The 21257-nt window shown below is 39.2% G+C and overlaps 6 protein-coding genes across 7 annotated transcripts; 5 read left to right on the top strand and 1 right to left on the bottom strand.

Annotated features, from left to right (window-relative positions):
- Positions 1-1113: 1113 nt before the first annotated feature.
- lsm1 (LSM1, U6 small nuclear RNA associated) lies at positions 1114-3377 on the bottom strand. Its single transcript, XM_067520194.1, has 4 exons — positions 3215-3377; positions 3029-3097; positions 2743-2858; positions 1114-1925 (listed from the first exon to the last, which is right to left on the bottom strand). Exons 1-4 carry the CDS (start codon positions 3258-3260, stop codon positions 1755-1757), a joined length of 402 nt encoding a protein of 133 aa, XP_067376295.1. The 5' UTR covers positions 3261-3377; the 3' UTR covers positions 1114-1754.
- Positions 3378-3832: 455 nt separating this feature from the next.
- bag4 (BCL2 associated athanogene 4) lies at positions 3833-9208 on the top strand. The gene is given in 6 exon segments (XM_067520190.1): positions 3833-4113; positions 4115-4147; positions 4600-4710; positions 6447-6665; positions 6778-7047; positions 7604-9208. Coding segments are annotated over 6 exon segments (1155 nt in total). The 5' UTR covers positions 3833-4053; the 3' UTR covers positions 8066-9208.
- A 60-nt stretch (positions 9209-9268) lies between these two features.
- LOC137135715 (dual specificity protein phosphatase 26-like) lies at positions 9269-10986 on the top strand. Its single transcript, XM_067520192.1, has 5 exons — positions 9269-9407; positions 9483-9654; positions 9906-10088; positions 10475-10686; positions 10790-10986. Exons 3-5 carry the CDS (start codon positions 9913-9915, stop codon positions 10984-10986), a joined length of 585 nt encoding a protein of 194 aa, XP_067376293.1. The 5' UTR covers positions 9269-9407; positions 9483-9654; positions 9906-9912.
- A 409-nt stretch (positions 10987-11395) lies between these two features.
- On the top strand, positions 11396-13953 carry LOC137135711 (serpin A3-5-like). Its single transcript, XM_067520186.1, has 6 exons — positions 11396-11535; positions 11923-12565; positions 12672-12742; positions 12828-13021; positions 13465-13612; positions 13699-13953. The coding sequence occupies exons 2-6, from the start codon at positions 11929-11931 to the stop codon at positions 13891-13893; spliced, it is 1245 nt and encodes a 414-aa protein (XP_067376287.1). The 5' UTR covers positions 11396-11535; positions 11923-11928; the 3' UTR covers positions 13894-13953.
- Positions 13954-15318: 1365 nt separating this feature from the next.
- carnmt1 (carnosine N-methyltransferase 1) lies at positions 15319-18843 on the top strand. Of its 2 annotated transcripts, XM_067520189.1 has the most exons (9): positions 15341-15479; positions 15682-15810; positions 15925-16120; positions 16277-16443; positions 16664-16804; positions 17045-17223; positions 17452-17565; positions 17682-17785; positions 17880-18843. In XM_067520189.1, exons 3-9 carry the CDS (start codon positions 16091-16093, stop codon positions 18066-18068), a joined length of 924 nt encoding a protein of 307 aa, XP_067376290.1. In that variant the 5' UTR covers positions 15341-15479; positions 15682-15810; positions 15925-16090; the 3' UTR covers positions 18069-18843. The 2 variants fall into 2 exon arrangements, with proteins under 2 accessions (XP_067376289.1, XP_067376290.1); XM_067520188.1 differs by lacking the exon at positions 15682-15810 and having other exon boundaries at positions 15319-15479.
- A 389-nt stretch (positions 18844-19232) lies between these two features.
- Positions 19233-21122, top strand: wu:fa19b12 (uncharacterized protein LOC560551 homolog). The gene is made up of 2 exons (XM_067520193.1): positions 19233-19915; positions 20168-21122. Exons 1-2 carry the CDS (start codon positions 19523-19525, stop codon positions 20315-20317), a joined length of 543 nt encoding a protein of 180 aa, XP_067376294.1. The 5' UTR covers positions 19233-19522; the 3' UTR covers positions 20318-21122.
- The last annotated feature ends 135 nt before the right edge of the window (positions 21123-21257 follow it).

The raw sequence follows: 21257 nt of genomic DNA, 5'->3' as shown, positions 1-21257 counted from the left end.
GTCCCCTCACTGGAGCTGTCAGTGTTTCCACAATGATCACATGTGTGTGAGTGCTTTATGTGTCTCACATTTTGTACTAGATATAAATATATGCAGTCGTCCACGCACCACAGGGTCAGTGGTTCGATCCCCGGTTCCGGCTATAAGTCGGAGTGTCTCTGGGCAAGACACTGAACCCCTAACAGCCCTTTCCAATCATCAGCTGTGCAGTGCCGGTCCAAAACCGGTAGAAATTGTGGAGCGTTGCGTCTGTAAAGTCACAGTATGCTTATTTTCTCTTCTTTGAAATGTCATAGTCTCCCTAACGATACAAATATATATGTATTATATTAGTCATTGTGAATAATGTAATGAGTGTGAGTAACGTCGCCCTCTGGTGACAATTTAATTAACTACATAACATCTGCTCTGCGTGACTAATGTGTTATATTGGACAAAAAAACACTTCTGTCAAAAGATTTTCCCACAAAATCTAGTTTTTACTTTTTTACAGTAGGAAAAGCACCGTTAGTATTAATGGCATCAACCCGTTCTTTCACATTGTCATATCTTAGTGAGACACTGTATGAGAACAGTGTCACTGACATTGCTTAGTAAAAAGTGTAGTTCTACAAAATCCACAACTTTATACAGCAAGTCCAATTTTAAAATATAGATGTTTAACAGCAACTTAAATCTTCTGCAAAAAATTATTTTAAGCAACCACGCACACCCCTTGCCGCATGCCCGCCTGATGTGATGAACCACGATGCAAATTGAATGGAAATGGCTGTAAGTTTGTTTTCTTTTTATTACAGGCCGATGTCATTTCCATCTCTGCTATTTGCGGTCATGCTTTAGAAAGAAATGCCTCTATACAGGATTCAAAAGAAGCTTGCCAATATTAGTAATGTTACTACTACACTGCTTGTGTCTTATTGTTTTAGTTTGGTTGACTGTTCACGTTTTGAATCATTTCCACGTTAAATGAAAGCACCAGTATAAAAGCCTTGTACACTGTTGCTAAAATGAAAAAAACCAGTGACATCTTGACTGGAAATAATATCTTTCTAAAGGTCTACTAGTTGATAGTTTTCTGGTAACAATTCTTTTCTTTGCCTGCAGGCAACTGTATTACGAGAACATACCGCTGCCACCATAAGAAACTTTTTTTTTTTTTTTACTCCGTATCCCTGCTTTAACGAGAAAACTTTCTTTTCTAATAAAAAACTTCTTTGACCTTTGATTTTATATTGCATCATTCAACATGATGAGTAAACAGGACCAGAAGAACATTGGTTGTTATGGGCCTAAATGTATCAACACATTAAGGTTTTTGATGCCTTTGTAATGCAATAAATACAAAGTAAAACAGAGATGGCAACATAGTCATACAGTAGGATGATGGCAATTTTTCAAAGCAGACTTTTCATAATGAAAACTAAAGTCTTTAATGGATCATAGCAAGAAGCTTTTTTTTATGAATAGCCCACATACCTCCAAATAAAAAGACACTATATCACAGTTACTGAAAAAGTGCTGCTGAATAATAATTGCTAGATTGCAAACATAGTGATCTTAAAACAAATGATCACTATCCCTGCCATGATCTGCAAAACTTGAGTGCATCCATTACATTTTTTGATCAAATCATTCAAATGAAATCCATACAGTAAATACAATATTATATTTTCTTAAACCCAAAATTAAACATGAAACATATCAGTCCAATGCAAAGTGAGAAAGAGGCTTGTGGGGGGAAAAAAAACGAGACGTTAGTATTCATCCAAGTTATCAGCTTTGGGGATGGAAAGGCCTCTGTCTTTCAGGACCTGCATTTTCACTTTCTCTGTCTCCTGTTTAGCTTGTTGCTGCAATCGTTGCTCCTCCAGAATCTCCTCAATAGAGACCTGCTGCAAGACTGTGTCACAGGGCTTATCCACATCCTACAGAGACAGAGAGCATGTTGCATCTATTAAAGGATAAAGTTTCTATATTTTATGATTGTCAATAAGTTCCACTAAAGACTAAAGCTAATCAACTAATTTCCTCATTAAGATCTGAATAATTTTTGTTAAATATTAAAAAATACAAACTCACTAACTCACTAACGTGTTTAACAGTTTTTGATCAACAGTGGTGCTCTATATAACAGAGGAATAAGCCTAAGCCAGGTCCTGGGTTTACAAACTTTAAACGGGAGTAAAAGCAATTAAATGTTGGTTTATTCTATTATGATATTTGTTAACAGTAAGAAAATAATGAAAGTCGCTTGCATGAAAGGCTTGTAAACAAACTCAATTATCATTGCCCGCTAACTTGTGGCCATTTTTGTCCAAATCACCCAAAATATCAGGCTACAACAAACTTGTACTGGTGCCTTGTCTTTGTATTGAAAATTAAGACTGTATTAGTGTTCTTTGTTAATCATCACACTGTGCATCTCTGCAGCTGTGCAGGTTATAGACTTATAGCTGATTTGTGAAAGGAATGCATGACAGGAATGCATGATACATATTTACATAAAGAAATAGAGTCTTGAGTTTATAGGTTGTGTTGTTGCCCGTTATTTACCATTAAACAACAAACAAACAAAAACAGCTAATTTGCTAGAACACAGAAGATCTGTTGTGTTCTTCTTATCTAATAACCTTAAATGACCTGTAAAACTATATAATACGGGTCATACTTAATAAACTGGGTTTATTAAATTATGAAAATCCACACTGAAACTAGAAAAAAAAATGGGATCTTCCCACTCACTATCTCCCCAAGCAGGACCACATTCTCTCCTCGCACTATGAATATTCCTCTTGGGATGTCACCAAATTTCCTTCCCACATGGATTCGTTCAACTGTCTGATGAAAAACTAAATTGGCTGAGGAAGAAGAGAAAGAAGGTTGAAAATGTAAGTTGTAAACAGAATAACACTTTTCAGTCCAAAACGTATATAGGGAATGGTGGCAATCCCCAATCGTTTAAAAAGATGTGTTTTGTAGTCTAGTATAATTGATAGGAAGACTGTAGAACAATAAAAACGGGCTGTACCAAACTGATCAATGCTTCTGAGGTACCCGATCAGCGTTCTGCCATCACGGAGCAGCACCAAGTGTTTTTCTGCAAATTACAAACGTAGACATGTAAAAGAAACCACCAAACGACTCAGTTTGGGTCCGACACGATGCCACATCTCGAAGCAATCGCCTCTCTTTCCACCCCCTCTCTGCAACTTACTGTCAATATCGTCAATGAGGCTTGCCGTCCCTGGTACGTAGTTCATCTTGGGCCGATGTTTATTTACTTCTTGTATCTTTATGTAAGGTCAAGCCATGAATGTTTCAAAAATGTTTCTTTGAAGAAGACCACAGGAAGTATCTTTATACACGCCTGGGAAACACTTCCTGTAGACGTTTAACCCTTTGTGTGCCGCAAAACATGTGTTCATGAGCTTTTTTTAAATTTTGCTTAGAAAATAAAGCTTAAATGAGCGTGTCAATAAATGCCGACATTTTTTTACATTAAAATGTTGGTTTTATGAAACATGCATATTTTTGGCGTTTTTCCCATTAGCTAGAAGGAAACACGTGACACCAATGCCCCACCAAAGATCGTATATGTAGAGGGATCGCTAAAAATCTGGTAAAAACGCAACACTCCCTTTGTGTAATCATGCGTCCATTCAAAACGTTATCTGTGTTATATTCGCACACGCCAAAAACTAGACCCTATCCAGGTTTAACCGTTTATTTTCCTCAGTGCACTGTGATGACTGCCTGTCTGGCGCCAAGTATCCTGCGCGAAGGTCGTGAAGTAGCGTCAGAGTGAGAGGTCTGTAGTTTTCTATGTGTGCGCCATTAAAGAGACCGGGCAGGAATTCCCGAGCTCGGTGTCATTCAGTCATTTCCTCATTCTAACCAGGGAACTTGTTCTTGTGTAGAAAAACCGCAATAGTGCTGTTCATAATTTTGGATAACTTGGAGAAGGACTCCGATAAGTAAGGTGGTTAAAGGTTAAAGGTTTGTTTGTTTGCAATGGCGAGAGGCAGGACGGTTGGTTGGGAGCGCGCTTAGCTGATGCTTCATCATCAAATGCACTCCGATCTGAAACCTGCCTGGCCCTTGACCTGTAACTCGGGGAAAAAATAACGGCAACTGCAATAACACTATGGTAAGTAAGAGGATACGACTTCGCTAGTTACCCTGGGTTTATTTGCCGTCTTTGAGCATACTTACTTAAAATAACACTATGACTTTTAAGAAAAACATCGCCCAGCTAGCTTGCATCTATGCTAGCTGAACAGCTAACGGCGCCAGTTGGCATTATGTAATAGTTACAGCTAACCCGCTATGGCTAGTTCAGATGTTTTACGCGTTTATCAACACGTAGGCTAACGTTAGTTGTAGTACGACGGGTTGTGTCAAAACATGTATGTTTCACAGTCTCTTTCTCCAGGCCTTTTACAAGACATGAATCGGGCGTTTATGTTGAAAGCTTGTGGTTTACATCATGTTATGTGTTAGCTAATCCTACTCAGTTCAGATTATAAATGGTACCACTCCTTGCACAGAACAACTTTATAAGTTCATGTAATTCACCCGTATGCTATTCTGTGTTCACAGGACACTCCTCAGTATCCAGACTACTACTGGTATCCTCAGTCCCATTACACAGGACACTATGCAAATAGCTATCCCTCTGGATCCGATGTTCAGCCACAGTACAATCCACAGGTATAGCTCATGGTGCAACGTAATAGCGCTAAAGTTGACCTGACCCACCAACCCCACTCTCCATGGTCATCATTAACTATGACTCTTATATTGTGGAAGTTTAGTACAGTTAAATTACTTTAACTTCCTTAACTGTCTAGAATCGTTTCGTCTCTGCTTTTTAAGAATTTTGAGTGCAACATTCTACTCTCTACTCCACATTTATTTGACCGCTTTGGCAAAAGATGAGTTAATAAAACTCAATGACAAACTACTAGCTCTGGAGCTTTATGCTTATAGAAGATCGTCATTTGTTAATTAATTGAATTGTTTATTCCTTGAGTTTAGACATTGCTTTTTTGCAGTTAATGAGCTGCTGACAGTGAATCTATGTTGTGTGTGTGTGAGACACTGCTCCCAAGAATAAATTCAGAGAATAATTTGGAAACTCTGTCCAGATCCTGCACTAAAACATTGTGTACACATGGACCTTAGACGCTTATAAATCAGAATTTAATTGTGGAGGAAATTGTTAAGCACCTGTACACAGTTTTCTCTTTAATAGCACCAATCTGTATGACTTGTTCTCATGTAGGCTAGAGATATGATGGGTGAAAGCTCTGCATTAAAATTGTGCTTAACTAAAAAACAAAAGAAAAGTATTGTCATCCAAATATATTTAATATATACTACCAAAACCACAAAGTAATACTAATTTTTGTAGAATTCCCCATTTCACAAAGATTTAGTTTATACTATTGTAATGTGTAAAGAACACTGTTGCAGCAGGTAAAGATAAACTGCTGTATGTAGTAACTGGTTCCTGCATAATAATACTAGGGGTGGACATTAGAAGATCTGTTAGAGGTTTAATAATCAAGCCAGCTAAAGTAGATTGTTTGATTAGTAATGATGTATTCACTGTGATGTCATTGCCACTGAGCATATTCAGGTACTGAAATGGCTGCTTTGTGCAATAATGCAGTAATTTCATAAAAACTAAAACTATTATTGACCCCCCCTTGTTTTCTGGCAGGGTTTCAAACCTGGCATTAAGACCTGGTCTGATCTATCATCTCTGATCTCATGATCTAATGTTACTTGCTGCTTTGCCTGTGGAACAAGCAGTGCATCTTTCTCCCTCTCAGCTAGTCTCTCCTACTGTCCTGCTTTCTGCTGCAAGCAGGCTCTCTCTTCTCACAGACCATCCCCAGACTCTGCTGTGTGTGTCAGAGGATGTGTTGTGTTCTTCTGTTATACAAGTGAATAACTAGATGTTAAAGGCACAACTAGTGGGTATCTATTGGTGAAAGTCCATCCATGTTTGGTTTCCAAAGGTTAAGTCAACTGGACTTCTTTCTTCTTTAGTGTAAATATTCTACCAAGTACCTTCTTTCATCTGAGGGAAAGTTGACAAGATGTCCCAGTTAAACCACAACTCATAAGAAAGTTATGGGGTAATTTACATAAAAAGAGGATTGAGCTTGAGTTCCAAATCTCAGCATTGATGTAACTGAGAGTCTGAGACTGAGAGAGTTATTGTAATTTTGACAGTCGTCTGAAGTTAGCTTGTAAAAACTCTGCATAAGCTCTGTGCATGGGTGAAAGGCTGAGTAGAAATGCAAACTTTTTTCTTTTTTTTTAATGAAAACAAAGTACAAATGCACAAATAGTTTAATTAATATAGTTTATATACTGTTTTACACAGACATTGTGGATTCGCATCATTAATTCCCCCTTTTGTGATTTCCTTCTAGGTAATGCCTGGAGGTTATCCAAACGGACATGGTGTCTATAGCCCAGCACAGAGTCAATATTCAACAAGTGGTTTCCACCCATCCAACCCGTTCTACTGCACAGACCCTCAGAGACACTATCCTAACCAGGGCTGTTCAGCAGAACAGAGCAGTGGGCCGTCTGGGCAGCCACATACTCAGCACCAACATCACCACTATCCTGGTCCACACTGTCCAGGGGTAAGGTCACCTAAGTGCATACCATAGTTAAATGTTGGAAATGGGAATGGGAAATTACCTTCACACCCAAAATATTAATTTAGCAAATACTATGTCCTGTCTTTGCTTTCAGGCTCCTGCATATCCTCCTGGTTCATACCCTCACTACAGTGAAGGTGGTCATGCAGTGCCTCCAAATCCCCCATACCCCACCGGGCAGTCACTCCATCCCAGTCCCCAGGCTGATGTATGGGCTCACTCTGGTCCGTATGCACCTTCACAGCAACAGTGGCAGCCAGGCCAGCAGCCTCCACAAAACCACTATGGCAATCCTGTTCGTCCACCCCATCCTCCTGCATGGCCAGGAACTGGAACTGGAGCTCCACCCCCCTACCAACCTAAGGTGTGCCACTTTTTACTGCAGCCCTAATTTTTCAAAACATTCATTAGTTTTGTTAATGAAGTGAGATAGTGTAAATGTGAAGAGAGGCAGCTATAAACGCAAGTTTACACAGAAACTGTGTCAGCTGTGTCATGCATCAGATATCATTTTCAGTAGATAAAATAGAAGAACTGTAATGGCATTTGTTTTATCCATTAGTAGTATAGAAAAATCCATCTGGTCTGGCTGTGCAAAATCTGATGAAATGAAATAAAATTTCCATTATGTCTAGATTTTTGATGTCTAAGCATTGTATATACAACCAATAATTGTAGTCATAGGTTATAAGAATAGTTAGTGTGTAATGGTAATAATTGTAGAAGTAGTCAGGAGACACACAAGCTCTGTTTAGGTCAAGTATGAGCATACTGACGTGTAATTTATTAAATTAGATTTAAGGAATGTATCTCAAAAACCCAAATACATTTCAGATTCTTTGAATAATATAATAAAAATTGTGTTTTTATTATATGACATTGGGTTTAAGGATTAGGAAATATCTTTTGTGTTGATTTAGGACCAACAGCACCAACGTGCCCCACAAGTCGGATCTAAAGCCAGGCCAACTCCATCTCCACACCCCCCCAATGGAAAACCTGCAGAAATAAGTTCACCTCCTCAAATGTACAACAAAACCGGGAAAGGTGAGCCTAATCCTTCACAAGGTGAGCTCCCGCCCTCAGCCCCGGCTCCAGCTTCAAGCCAGCAGACTGGACCTCAGCCCCTAAGCGATAACCCTGGCCTCGCTAAGGTCCAACAGGTCATGGCCAGAGTGCTGCTGCTTCAGGAAGATGTTGATGAGTTTGTTGGCAAAAAGATGGACAAAAGTTATCGCTGTCTAGAAGAACTGCTGACCAAAGAGTTGCTGGAGTTGGACTCTGTGGAGACTCAGGGACAGGACAGTGTCCGGCAAGCCCGAAAGGAGGCTGTACAGAGGATCCAGGTCATTCTGGACCAGCTGGAGAAGAAAGCCTTCTGAACCGGACTTATATTTGTTTGTCTGTCATGAAGTCTTACTGTTTTCTTCTTCCAGATCTTCCATGAACACTATGAAGGTCTTGTTCCTCTAATCTATGTTATCTTAAGGCTTTTTGTTTTTTTTCTTTTTTCACCATCCTGACACAAAATAGCAAAAGTGGCATGGACCCAAGAACAAGAGAACAATTACTGGTGTATGGGTTCAACCTTTAAAGCCCAATTAAGGCAGTATAAGTTATATGAGGACAATAGAAGTGCTGAGTGATGGGTGTACTCATCGTAAGTGATTTCAGCCTCAGTAAGTAACTGTGCTGGCAACACGATCTGACACTGTGTAGTTTATCATTTATGTAATGTCTTTGCCAGCTTAATGCAGGGCAGAGTCACCGCAGTTTGTTTAGTGCCACGCAATCCTTAGTGGTCTCTAACCTGTGATACTTATTCATATTATTGTCATGCTCAGAATTGTGGGTAGGTGAGTCAACCAAGTCTTTCATTTCCTTAGCTGTCTATCATTACATTTCAGTCCATTTGCGTGATTATTATATTCTCCTCACCTGCAATAGAGTTTATACACTTAGGTGCACATGGTTACTATAGGAATAGCTGCACTTCTTTCCTTTCATTTGCTCTCCCATCCCTGCATGCACTGCAATGCCAGATATGCGCTTGGTACAGTCCTGACATCTCCAACCTCGTAATTGGGCCTTGAGAGGCGCAAATTAGTGAAAACCCCCTAAGAATACTGTCCTTATTAATGCATCTTTTTGATGTAATTGCCTTCTAAGTGCAGACCTAGAATCAGGCCTACATATGAATGCCATGTATTTAACTGTAGGAACTTCAGTTCTGACAAACACCTATGGTTAAGAATTACATGAAGAGCACTTAAACTGCATTCCCTTCCTTCTCACTTAGAATATGTATACACCTACACAAATGAGTTGCATTGTCAGTGTTCAATCCTTTGCTGTAAAGCATAATGGAAAGAAAAGGACATACTTTAATGTTTTATGTTAGGTTAAGTGCTTGAGGACAATGTCATAAGACTCAAATCGAATATTGGTTGCACCATAATCTGTTTAGTTGTGTCAAGCAAGTTGTCTCCCCCCCCCCCCCCCATTATTCTTGATGTGTTGATTTAGAAAAGGCGTGCCATACATCAGGGGATTGTTTGGGATCATTTGAAAAATAATAAAAATAAGATCACAAACTTTGCATGGAAAACAAATGTCGTGTTCATTTTTCTGTTTAGATGGAGAACAACTGGACAGTTTGAGGGTGTAATGCATTTTTGCAACACAATATGGGAATCTTTGCCTGATAAATAGTAAAATTATTCAGTAAGTAAAATCATTTATAAATTAAAGAGGGTATATTTTTAATGCCTGATCAAACGATGTTTCTTTGTTTTCCAGTAGAAACTGTGCTTGGGACAACACTACCTACATCAGCCAGCTAGCATTCAGATCTTTAAATAGAGAGCTATTTTGAAGCAAAAGCATAATACAAGCCCCTGAAGGCTTGAGGCACACAGGCTAGATTTAAATCCAGGGTCAAATCGCCTGACAACACTTTGGAGACCCAGTGGTGAGTAAAACTGAGGCCAGGAACACTAAAACTAAAATGAATTGTTACTAATTCTTCTCCTTTTGACGCCATGATTGTGCTTGCGAAACATTTCTTACTGGCTTCTTTTGAAGTGAAGCCATATACAGGGCGAGGTATTACTAACAATCTGCTACAGCTTTTGTGTTTAAGTATTTATATTTTGGAGTAGTTAAGACTAGTTTATAAAATGTAAAACTGTCACCTAAAAGATCCTCTTGAACCCTGAACAGAAAAGCAATGTCCTATAGAGCCAAACTTCCTGCGTCCTGGAATGATAAACCTGCTAGGAAAGTGGAAATCGACATGAGTTCACCTGCCTTAGCAGTGTTTGAGTTGGAAAGACTCCTATTCACTGGCAAAGCCCTCATTAGCCATGCAGATGAAGTGTGGCCTAGGCTTTACATTGGTGACCAGTAAGTATCTATTTTTTTTCTTTTTGGGTTAAAGCCCCTGACAAAAATGATGCGTGGCTTTGTATCTTTTATGCCCTTTATTGTACGTTTTATTTTTATATGTTGTTTGTTCCAGAGGAACAGCACATACTGTAAGTCAATTAACACATTTGATGTAGAATGAGCAATTTAAGATCCCAGAAGTTACATTCTACATGTTTAAACTACAGCTGCCTAGGCATGAAAGCAGTTGTCCAATAACTTGCATGTCTTGTTTTCTGATTATTACTTAGATTATTACTTTTTGTGTTAAAAAAAAACAAAAAAAAAAAAAAACCCGCATGCAAGCTTTTTGCTTCACTAAATATCAGATGCTTTTGGTGAATACAGAGCTTTCTGCTTTTTAGACGCAGTGCAGAGAACCGGGTGGAGTTATCCAAACATCAATTCACTCACATCCTGAATGCAGCTCACAGTAAACACAGAGGAAAGCCAGATATGTATCACAGCATGAAGATCACCTACATGGGCATAGAGGCGCATGACTCCTGTGAGTTCGATATGAGTGTCAACTTCCATGCAGCAGCAGATTTTATCCACAGAGCTCTAAGCAGAGGAGGTAAGGTTGGGGGAAAAAGAAGAAAGATAAACACCAAATAAAGGCAAGTAGTCTTTGTGTCTGTGTGGAAGTTAACCTTGCATTGTAATTCCTTCATTTTTAGGGAAGGTGTTGGTGAACTGTCATGTAGGAGTGAGCCGCTCTGCCACCTTGGTGCTGGCTTATCTGATGCTGAAGCATCATCTTACTCTTGTGGAGGCTATTTGTGCTGTGAAAGAAAACCGGGGTGTGATCCCTAATCGGGGGTTCCTCCGACAGCTTATAAAACTGGATGGCCAGCTCTTTGGCCCACATCACTGAAGCCTGTTTGATATTTTGCCATTACTGCTTAGCCATGGGTTTCTAAGGAAACATATACTGTAGATAGCTCAGTTTTTCTCCACAGGATTGGAATGCAGTGATTTTATTCAACATGTATTTTTATTTATATACTATTGATTTTTGCAAATAGATCTAACAATATCTGATCATAATCATTGTGTTAATTATTGGGTAATTTACAAAACATGAAGTTGTTACAGCTTTCATGAATGTCTGGCGATCGAATATTAAAGCATTAAATGTGTTTTTGAAAATTACACAGTACGGACAAGAGCCAGTAATAATCATCAGCATTTCATGTACATGTTACTGTTTAGCTTTTAAAATTTTCCTCTCTAATTACACAATTAAGGTATCCTCTCATGTTGATGCTGTGGGTTGACAGTAATCATTATACAAAACAAATACTTAGGCCAAACAAATAAGATCAAAGTTCAGCTGATTTGATCAAATTTATAAAAGGGAGGTCTCCCTGTTTTTCAGTGCCTGTGGTTAATGAGACATACTACAAGCTCTAGCTAAAAGAAGGTAAGTGACTAAAAACAATCAGGGAGCTCATATGAATTACTTTTAGAAAATGTTCATATATAGAATATGTATTTGTCAATAGAATTCACTGTTCAGTTATGTGTAACAATGAATATTGATGTTTGTAGAATCGTCTGATTGTATTGTTAAAATATAAGGAATTCAAAATTAAAGCCCCTGAAATTTTGCATGAGGACTAATGTATTTCTTTGGACCTTAAATCATCATTGCTAAATGTGAAGTAACAGTAAAACCCAACAACACGCAACTGATTCAGATTTTAGGGTGAAAAAAAAAAAAGGGAACAGAAGTCTGTAGAAAATGTGACCGAATAACTTCTAGCAAACATTGTGCAATCTAAATAACAGTGTTGCACTTTTGTCTCAGTTTATCATGAGGCACGCAGCCGTGGGTATCTGGCTCTTATCAGCACTAGTCTGTGCGGGGAGAGCCCATGCCACTGTCAGTGATACAGCAGGCCAAGACACTGCACTTGACAGCAGCTCGACAGCCAGCGCAGTCTCACTGGTGACCGCAGCTAACAAAGGGTTTGCCTACAGGCTGTACAAGAAGTTAGCAGCTCAACCCGACTCCCAAGGCAAGAACATCTTTTTCTCACCAGCTAGTGTTTCTCTGGCTTTGGCTGCCTTGTCCGTAGGAGCAAGGGGGGAGACCCACCAACAGCTGTTCAGTGGTCTGGGTTTCAATGGCTCTGTGCTGACGCAAACAGATGTTGATCAGGCCTTCAGTACAATCCTTGAAAGGGCAAACAAGACGAATCATGAAGACTGCGCTGAAGGCACTGCCATATTTCTGGATAACCTCTTCAAGCCACAGCCTGAATTCCTGGAAACCTTGAAGCAGTCCTATTTGGCAGAAGGGTTTAATGTTGACTTTGCCAAAACCACAGACAGCACCAATACCATTAATAATTACATTGCAGAGAAGACCAATGGGAAGATAGACAAGCTGGTCGACCACCTGGATCCAAGCACGCTTATGTATCTCATCAGCTACGTCTACTACAAAGGTAAAAGGTCAAATAAGATGAGGTCTGCTCCGACTCACCTTCATTCTGTGGTCACACCTTTAAGTTTGATGTATCAACTGTTGTTTCTACTCATGATGTTAAACAGGAAAGTGGGCAACTCCATTTGATCCTGGGCTGACCCAAGAGGACGAGTTCAATGTGGATGAGAACACCAAGGTTCATAGTGGTAATATTTTTCAGAATGGAAAATGAAATAAATATTTACCTTACACCTTTTAACAATAGAACTCCTTGTGTTCAGGTTCAAGTTCAGATGATGAGCATGAAGAAAACTTTGGGAGTCTATTTTGACAAGGCAATTAACACATCAGTCCTCCATCTTCCCTTCAACAGCTCTTACTCCATGCTGCTGCTGTTGCCCGACAACATGGCAACTCTGGAGAATGCCATTTCCCCTGGCCACATAACTAAGTGGCTCAAGTGGAAGAAGTTTAGGTTAGGAAAATCTAAAATCACCCTAAAATATTTTACCCTGTAAAAAAGAACCAGTGGGAAAACTCAAAAATTTAAAGCAAAACAATATAATAGTTTAAGTTATAAGTTAATAAGTTAACCCACCAATCTAATGGCCATTAATTGATTGTGAAAGTAACAGACTATCTAACTATATAAACACATCTAACTTTATAAATCATTTATAATAACTTAAGAACACAAATTAACAGAGCTCTCTCACTTTATAATGCATCACATTATGATACAAACCTTTCAGGCCTTCTTCAATTTCTCTGATTCAAGAGTCAAGATTGATTCATTTGCCAATTTCAAATAGTTACTTTAATTAATATTTTAATTACTTCTTGTGTGCTGTCACATCACTTCTTAGTGTCACCAGTCACTCATCAATCATTGCTTGTTTGTTTATTTACCCTTTTTAGGAAATATCAAATATATGTTCCAAAGTTTTCAATCAAGACTTACTACAAGCTGAATAACGTGTTGACTGAAATGGGAATAACAGACATATTTGGTGATAGAGCAGATCTTAGTGGCATCTCACCAGGGCAAAAAGTGGCAGTCTCAGAGGTAAGGACAGTTCTTTCTGTATGTTATTTCACATAATTGCCGTTGTATATTCCATCCACCTTTCCTCTCACTCCATTGGACTTTAGGTTGTGCACCAGGCTACTCTGGATGTTGATGAGGTCGGAGCCACAGCTGCAGGTGCCACAGGCATTGGCATCCTACCGTTGTCCTACCATCACCCAGGTGTCTTGAAGTTCAACCATCCATTCATTGTTGCCGTCATTGAATGCAAAACAGAAAACATGCTCTTCTTTGGCAAGATCGTCAATCCAAACCAATGACGGCCAAATCATTTGATGGCTCAAGCTGAACATCACACATTAAATACTTAAATACTAAAATATTTGTTCTGTTGTCTCCTGTTTTCTAATTGTGCATTGTAAACAGTTTGTAAACAGTGTTTTTTATGGGCAACATACAGTCAATAAGCATTTTTATTAGAATTTGATTATCATTATACTATAGGCTAAAATATTTGTTAAAAGGTACCATAAAAGTAAGTAACTACAGTAAAAGCGCAGAGGAATTTCTATACATACTTGTAATATATAGTCTCTAAGGCTTTTGCTGTATTTCTGAAATTACAGCATTGTTGCATAATTAACAGGCAAGCCAATGCTCAATGACCTATAATGCCAAAATAAAAACATTAACATCTTAAATATCTCAGATTCATAACTTGGTACTTTGTGGAACTCTCTTTGGCAGTTGCAGCTTCAAGCATCTCAGCTGCATTTGTCCCACTTCTGTGTTCCTGAGACTAAGGAATTCCCCTAACAGGCTGATGGTACCACCCACATGCTTCACAGTGTGGATGGTAGTTGAAATAGTGGTCAGATTTCTGCCCAAAGGTTTCAGTGTTTGTCTAATTAGACCAGAAAATATCCTATGTCATGTCCTCAGAGTCCTTTAAATCTCATTTATGAAACTCTAAGCAGGCTTTCATATGTCTTTCATTAACGAATGACTAACTTATTGCTGCTGAGTTTGTTCTTAATCTTTTTTGTTTTCCCATAGCTACAGAAAACATGTGACGCTCTGTGGTAAAGGTCCTTGGGTAGAGAGATGGCCAAAGTCACTGAGTAACTGGCCTTTTTGTCCAGTTACACAGCACTACTCCAAACTGTGGGTATCATTTTAAATTATGTCCATTCAGTTTAGTTAACCATAAGTGGGATATAGTCAAGTTTTAGACTGAAGAAAATAAAAGTAATCAGGGTGCAAATAACCCCAATTTCGTCCGCCACAGTAAAGAGTCTGGATGTTTTAAAATTAGATCTCTTATTGTTATGGTAAACATTTACAAAAATAAAGAATGGTTAGTGCGTTGTAAAATTGGCAAAATTGTGTTTTTACCAATTTAAATATCAAAATAAATCCACAACAAAATAAAGGGGACCAAAAAACCTTTTGAAACTTTTCAGGACAGGATGAAACCCTATTCAGACATAGCATTGTGTCCATGTAGCTCGCTTGTGAAACAGTTTAAAATGGTTAAGAATTGTTATGTGTGTATTTTGTTATGTTTTTATATGTCCTCATAATTAGTATAATCTACTGTGAGTAGTGTTCGAATGTTAATCATTTAGTCACTTTTGCGCTTCATATTCTGTATCGGACCTATAGGTGGCAGCACCCGGCACCATGAAAAGTCTGTTCTGCTTAAAATAAAATGCCCACGAACAAGAACTTGCTGGCGTTGATTGGACGGCTCTAAGTTTGTTTCAGACATGGCCGAAACGGAAGGGGGTGAATTGCAAGATGGACCATATTTTCGCAAAGAAAAAATAAAGTACAGTCCCGAGGAAGAAGCCCGACTCGAGAGGAAGCATTTCTGGAGAATAATCGATGCTTTCAGATATTACAGGTATAAATCTTAACAATATTGTACGAATTGGACGACAGAATGTGTCATTAAACTCTGTTCAAAAATTAATACCAAAGGACGGACAACTAGCTAGGTCTGCATGACAAAATGCTAACTGTGATAGTTCGGCTTTGTTTAAATCTTGATTGACTTGCATTTAGCCAAGTTTCTCTAAATTAATTTGCTACATTTCTGACTTTAGCTCCTCTCATGGCACCACTTTCCCATGGTCCATCTTCCCATCTCCCTACAGCAAGCCTACTTACAAGTCAAGACAGACTTAAGAGAGAAATAAAATAATTTCGCAATGTCATTGAATCCAATGAAAACAGTAAATATCATACAATCCCTTGTTCAAAGCATTACACCCATGCCCAACATTTAAAATGAGGCAATATGGCTACATTTTCTCAGATGTGTTTTGATGTGAACACTTTGCTCTCAGGTTCCATGTCCAAGAACAAGCCAACCGTGCTGAGCGTCAGTTTTGGAGCCTACCACAGCATCACCAGAATTTGCTTCCAGGTGTTTTGCCTAACTTGGCTCAGATCAGGCATTGTGCTGAACACAACCAGGAGGTCCTGCATGCCATTGTTCAAAACAGCCTCCATATGTTTGAGAACATAGAGTATGGTGAGAGGGTAAGGCTTGATTCAAACTAGGTAGTTTAATGTACATAAATAGTTAGCTGACAGATCCAAGACTGCATATGGCTACTTTGTACAGTGTTACAGATGGCTATTGTGTGTTACTTGAAGCATTTATATAGATGTGTCCATCTTTGTTCTACCTCCAAGGAAGATCCAAGGAAGGTGCGCCCAACCTCTACGTTTGACATGGACAAGCTTAAGTCCACCATAAAGCAGTTTGTCAGGGACTGGAGTGAGGTGGGCCAGGGTGAAAGGGACACCTCCTACAAGCCTATCATCCAAGAGATCCAAAGACTCTTCCCAGATGAACAATAGTAGGAAACAAACATGCTTCCCTAAACTAGACGCATGCGAAAAAGAGAACAGTGCCATGCTGCATATTTCACACTGGCATACATAGAATAGAATAAACAAAAATTATGGTTAGATGATTAATATCTTTTTGATGTTCTATGGTTTAAGCACCATGTAATAATTCTGAATATGTGACCTAGTCAATGTTTTCCATGTGATACGTGCATTTTATTATGTCAGTGATGTGTCTAAGGTGAGCGTGCTGGTTCCGGGTGCTGGGCTTGGTCGTCTAGCCTGGGAGATAGCTCGGCTGGGTTATACATGCCAGGGCAATGAATGGAGCCTCTTCATGCTCTTCTCCTCAAACTTTGTTCTTAATAGGTACAGTATACATGGACAATAACACTCTGACTCCAGCTATGTTATACAACACCTATGTATTTTCTTGCTTATTGAAGTTATTTGAAACAGTGCATTAATTAGTTTCATTTTGTAATTCTATATGTACGTGCAAGTGATCAAAAAAGGAATCAAGATACATAAATTAGTGACACACCATCATACTCTGCAGAATACTGGTTTTAGGCTCCCATTTTCATATATTTGGACTGTTCCATTTAGGTGTGAAAAGGTGAACGCTCTGACCCTGTACCCTTGGATCCACCAGTTTAGCAACAACAAGAAATCATCTGACCAGACACGACCAATAAGATTCCCCGATGTCAACCCTCAGAGTTTGCCAATAAATTCAGATTTTTCCATGGTAGCAGGGGACTTTGTGGAGGTCTATGTTGATTCTGGTAAGTAAAACCTTTGTGAGTCTTTGTGTGTAAGACTCGGAAGAGAGAAATATTCCCACGTTATGCAGTTTCGTGTAATAATTTGTTCCTCTTGGAGTCTACTGCAAGAATTAATTTTATTTATGCTTTAGGCAGAGACAGTTGTCTGGCTGTATTTTGCCCCTTTGTGTGCCTTAGCAACATAAATAAAAAGTGATTCTGCTATACTATATTATCTCTTTCTGTCAGACTCCTGGGACTGTGTAGCTACCTGCTTCTTTATTGACACAGCTCATAATGTCATAGAGTATGTAGAGACCATTTGGAAGATTCTGAAGCCAGGTGGAGTGTGGATCAATCTGGGTGAGTCAGTTTTTGTTGGTGAGGTACAATTCAAATCTACTGGGTAACAAAATACCTCAGATGACTACATAACCTGCACATATATCTCAAAGTTTATATCTTTAATGTTTCTATAGGTCCCCTGCTGTATCACTTTGAGAACATGGCCAATGAGCTCTCAGTTGAACTTAGCTATGAAGACATTAAATCAGCAATGGTTAAATTTGGCTTCCATATTGAGGTAAAACTTTAATTTATATTCATTGCTTAACATGATTTGTCTTTTTAGAAATCTTGTTCTGGTGGTAAAGTAGTATTCACATTTTCACTGGCAGGTAGAGAAAGAGTCGATGCAGACCACCTACACAGAGAACGACCGTTCCATGTTGCGATACGTTTACGATTGTGTCTTCTTTGTGGCACGGAAACCTGCAGATCTGTACAATGTAGAGGATGAACAACAGTCGGGTTCTCCACCGGCTGCTAAGTCACCACGGCGAGAGAGCACTTACAGCCTGACGTGACAGGAAATTCTTTAACAAAAACAGTAAACTTGGATGTTTAGACACATGGGCTATGAGAAGGCTGGACTCGCAAGAGGAAACAATTAGTGCACATACATTTTTATTTTATTTTAATTGTTCATTTATATTTTTTATGATGCATATTGTGGAGAATTGTGCCTAACTCCATATGCTCTGTCTTTTTGTGGAACTGGATTAAGCACCTCGCAGAACGCAATATTGAATTTTGCAGCACTATTTAAAACCCTAAAAACATCTAAATCTCATACTTCTATATCATGACCCCTGGTGAGATTATTTTAACTACTAAAGTCTGCAGTCTTATTCATGTATATCCTCAATGATTCTCACTGCCTGTGTGTGTGTTTGTTTGTGTGAGTGTCTGTGTGTGCGCAAGCACATCTTTATTACTTTGTTTAGACAGATTTTATTCAGATGAAAGTATGGCACAATTTCAAAGGACTGTTTGAGGGTTAGAAACTGTCTTCGGGTTAGGATGAAGGGCTAGAGAATGCATTGTGTCATCACAGCTATACAAAGGTGTGTGTGTGTGGGTGTGTGTGTGTGTGTGTGGGTGTGTGTGTGGGTGTGTGAAAGAAAACTTAATGTGAACGTCTGCTGTTGAAATCTTTTTTTGGTGCCAAGAACTACATCTATTCATTTGCATTGATGAGTCACTTTTGAAAACGTAATCAAAACACATTTCAACAAAATGCTATAAATTTGTTGAATGATTTTGATCCACTTTTGGAATAAAATATCTTAAAATTGTTAATTGTTCTCCATAGTTTTACCATGTATGCTACAAATCATTCTACCAAAAGATCGACCAACATACACAAATTCAGCTGTAGGCCCATATTTATTTTTGCAATGCTGAGGTTGAACACATTGTCTTAAACAAACATGGCAAAAGGTCCAGAGCGTGTTCAATCAGGGTTCCTTCACAAAAAGAGGATTGTTTTAATAAATTGTTCAATGCGGGCAAGCTTGTTTTTTTATAAAGTAAATAAATACTTTAATAATCTACATGATTTATTGCTAAATTGGTAACACCTATTAACATTAAGCCAAGACTGTGTTTTGGAATGAGGAAAGAGCAACACGAGCACTCAGTCAGGGTGGAGGACGGCGAGACCTGCTTTAAGATACAAAAGGAAAGCTTCAGTGAAAAAGCTTGATTACAGTAACATCTGTTATTAAATACCAACATGGAAGCAGCACGAATGTACCCGCCACAGGAAGTGTGGACACTCTGGGCGGGGATAAACAGCAGGGCTGTCATCTGATTGGATAGCAAGACTGCCTCTCAACAAGATTACTACCGGTGTCCAATGTTTTCCAATTGAAGTGTGCAAAGACTAACACATCCATGCTCCGCATTGGCGATAACAAATAGCTAGTCCCCGTGTCGAGATACTACGTGTTGGTAGTTTATTGCTGAGCTGACAGTCATGGCAAAGAGGTGCGCCGAAGACGTCTTGCCCCACGACTCTCCCTCCAAAAGATGTTACCGTTCACTTTGTAGTGTTGACATGCAGCTACAGAGCGTGGGGCCCATCGTGGGTGGGAACCTAAATCCGCCGTCCCTGCTGTCGTTGTTGGGCAGACGCTGCAGAAAGAGGCCGTACTATGTCGAAGAGCCAGAGTGTGAGGAAGCAGCAGGAGGTCCTCATATCAAGACCACTCACTGCGACATCAGAAAGCACGCAGGAAATGTTTTGTCGGTGCAGATTTCCGGAAATCCCCAAGACCGTCGAAGCTCCAACACATTAACAAGTCCCAAGAAACGAGCTCGAGAGGAAGGCGCGGGCTCCGAGGCTGTGAGTGTTAAACCTGATGTACAAGTAAGTCATTTACCATAAAGCAGGAGTAGAAGTGTATATAGAACATAATTGTAATGTAGCTTCTGTGAACGTCCACTAGATGTCCCTTTTTACGCATCAAATAGCTCTCCCCACTGTCCAAGTGTCTGAGTGGCTAAGACATGGCTGATTTCATTTCACGTGTCCAGAATTTGATTCTATCTGGGGCAGCCCATTTAAATTTGTTAATGTGCGAGTTACTCAAGCTAAGTCCATCCTTCTCACTCTTTGCAGGCTGACTTAGACACAAACACTGAAGACTGGCCTTACAACTCCTTCCAGTATTGGAGGGTCCCACTGCCTGAGCTTGACCTTTCGCTGCTGGAAGATGCCAACGGCCATTCCCAAATTGAAGACAAGACAGATCGAAGACATTACTTCTGAAGCAATGGAGAACCGAAGATGAGATGCAGTGAGCCAAGTCTGTTCCCCACTGGAGCTGTGAGCAGCACCCAAACACGAGACTGAAAATGTGATGCTGTTCATCAAATGGACACAACAAAAGCACAAAAAGGTTGCTTGAAAAGCATCCAAGTGAGGCGCAGCAATCTGAGGTTGCACCTGACTGTCAGTGTAGCCCCGTCAGACTCACACAGGCTGTTATAAGTGAGTGAGTAAGATTTCGATGCACTGTGCCAAGACACAGTGGTGACTATAACTGTGATGAAGTTTCTGTAAACTGCTGCAAAGGGATCCCATCTATCTTAAAGCTGTCAAATTCCTTTAAAAAAACAAACTGTTTCAAGTTTTTTTTCTAATGTACCACAGCGACAATTGATATTTTTCTATCCTGGATCCTTACAAACTTTTTGTTTCATAAAGAGATGTTCATAATGTCTTTGGAATTGAGTATGATAACCTGGGTCAGAGTTGTCGAGGAAGTGGGAGGTAAAATGTATAATAAAAAGCCTTTAGTTTATGCTACACTAGCAGTTTTATTACATGTTATTCATGTTTTTCATACATGTCACTTCCAGTCTGTTATTTGCATTAACAGCAAAACTTTTCAATGCTTTAGATTTTTCCCCCCCCATATTTGTTTACTGTGAATTATCTTTCAGATGCTGCAATTTGAGTTACAGAGTGTAAAGTTGTCCTTAAATATAATTTGTTAAGTTACAGAGGGACGTGTGTTAGCAAATAACATACACCAACTATAAAGACTTTAGTCAATAAAATGTTACAAATATTAACGTTTCCTTATCATTGTGTTCTAGAAAGAAACAATGTGCCCCACTCACTGCCATCCAAGTCTTGCAGTTTCTAGATTATATCCTCTTTTACAACATGTGCTGAAGAGGTTCGACATAAACATACCAGCCTA

Source organism: Channa argus, chromosome 11 (assembly GCF_033026475.1).
Source record: "Channa argus isolate prfri chromosome 11, Channa argus male v1.0, whole genome shotgun sequence".
In the NCBI taxonomy this organism is placed as follows: domain Eukaryota; kingdom Metazoa; phylum Chordata; class Actinopteri; order Anabantiformes; family Channidae; genus Channa; species Channa argus.
The sequence above is the reverse complement of the archived record's forward strand: the minus strand, read 5'-3'. Positions and strand labels throughout refer to the sequence as shown.

What these genes read in the sequence shown, in the direction of transcription:
- lsm1 (XM_067520194.1), bottom strand. Translation starts at nt 3,260, where the DNA reads ATGAACTACGTACCAGGGACGGCAAGCCTCATTGACGATATTGACA. An exon ending in CCTCATTGACGATATTGACA is followed by an intron (nt 3,098 to 3,214) that starts GTAAGTTGCAGA and finishes TGTAATTTGCAG; the next exon opens with AAAAACACTTGGTGCTGCTC. An exon ending in TGGTCCTGCTTGGGGAGATA is followed by an intron (nt 1,926 to 2,742) that starts GTGAGTGGGAAG and finishes CTGTCTCTGTAG; the next exon opens with GATGTGGATAAGCCCTGTGA.
- LOC137135715 (XM_067520192.1), top strand. Translation starts at nt 9,913, where the DNA reads ATGTCCTATAGAGCCAAACTTCCTGCGTCCTGGAATGATAAACCTGCT. An exon ending in AGGCTTTACATTGGTGACCA is followed by an intron (nt 10,089 to 10,474) that starts GTAAGTATCTAT and finishes TCTGCTTTTTAG; the next exon opens with ACGCAGTGCAGAGAACCGGG. An exon ending in CAGAGCTCTAAGCAGAGGAG is followed by an intron (nt 10,687 to 10,789) that starts GTAAGGTTGGGG and finishes CTTCATTTTTAG; the next exon opens with GGAAGGTGTTGGTGAACTGT.
- LOC137135711 (XM_067520186.1), top strand. Translation starts at nt 11,929, where the DNA reads ATGAGGCACGCAGCCGTGGGTATCTGGCTCTTATCAGCACTAGTCTGT. An exon ending in ATGTGGATGAGAACACCAAG is followed by an intron (nt 12,743 to 12,827) that starts GTTCATAGTGGT and finishes CCTTGTGTTCAG; the next exon opens with GTTCAAGTTCAGATGATGAG. An exon ending in CTCAAGTGGAAGAAGTTTAG is followed by an intron (nt 13,022 to 13,464) that starts GTTAGGAAAATC and finishes TACCCTTTTTAG; the next exon opens with GAAATATCAAATATATGTTC.
- carnmt1 (XM_067520188.1), top strand. Translation starts at nt 15,343, where the DNA reads ATGGCCGAAACGGAAGGGGGTGAATTGCAAGATGGACCATATTTTCGC. An exon ending in ACATAGAGTATGGTGAGAGG is followed by an intron (nt 16,121 to 16,276) that starts GTAAGGCTTGAT and finishes TCTACCTCCAAG; the next exon opens with GAAGATCCAAGGAAGGTGCG. An exon ending in CTCTTCCCAGATGAACAATA is followed by an intron (nt 16,444 to 16,663) that starts GTAGGAAACAAA and finishes TTATTATGTCAG; the next exon opens with TGATGTGTCTAAGGTGAGCG.
- wu:fa19b12 (XM_067520193.1), top strand. Translation starts at nt 19,523, where the DNA reads ATGGCAAAGAGGTGCGCCGAAGACGTCTTGCCCCACGACTCTCCCTCC. An exon ending in GTGTTAAACCTGATGTACAA is followed by an intron (nt 19,916 to 20,167) that starts GTAAGTCATTTA and finishes CACTCTTTGCAG; the next exon opens with GCTGACTTAGACACAAACAC.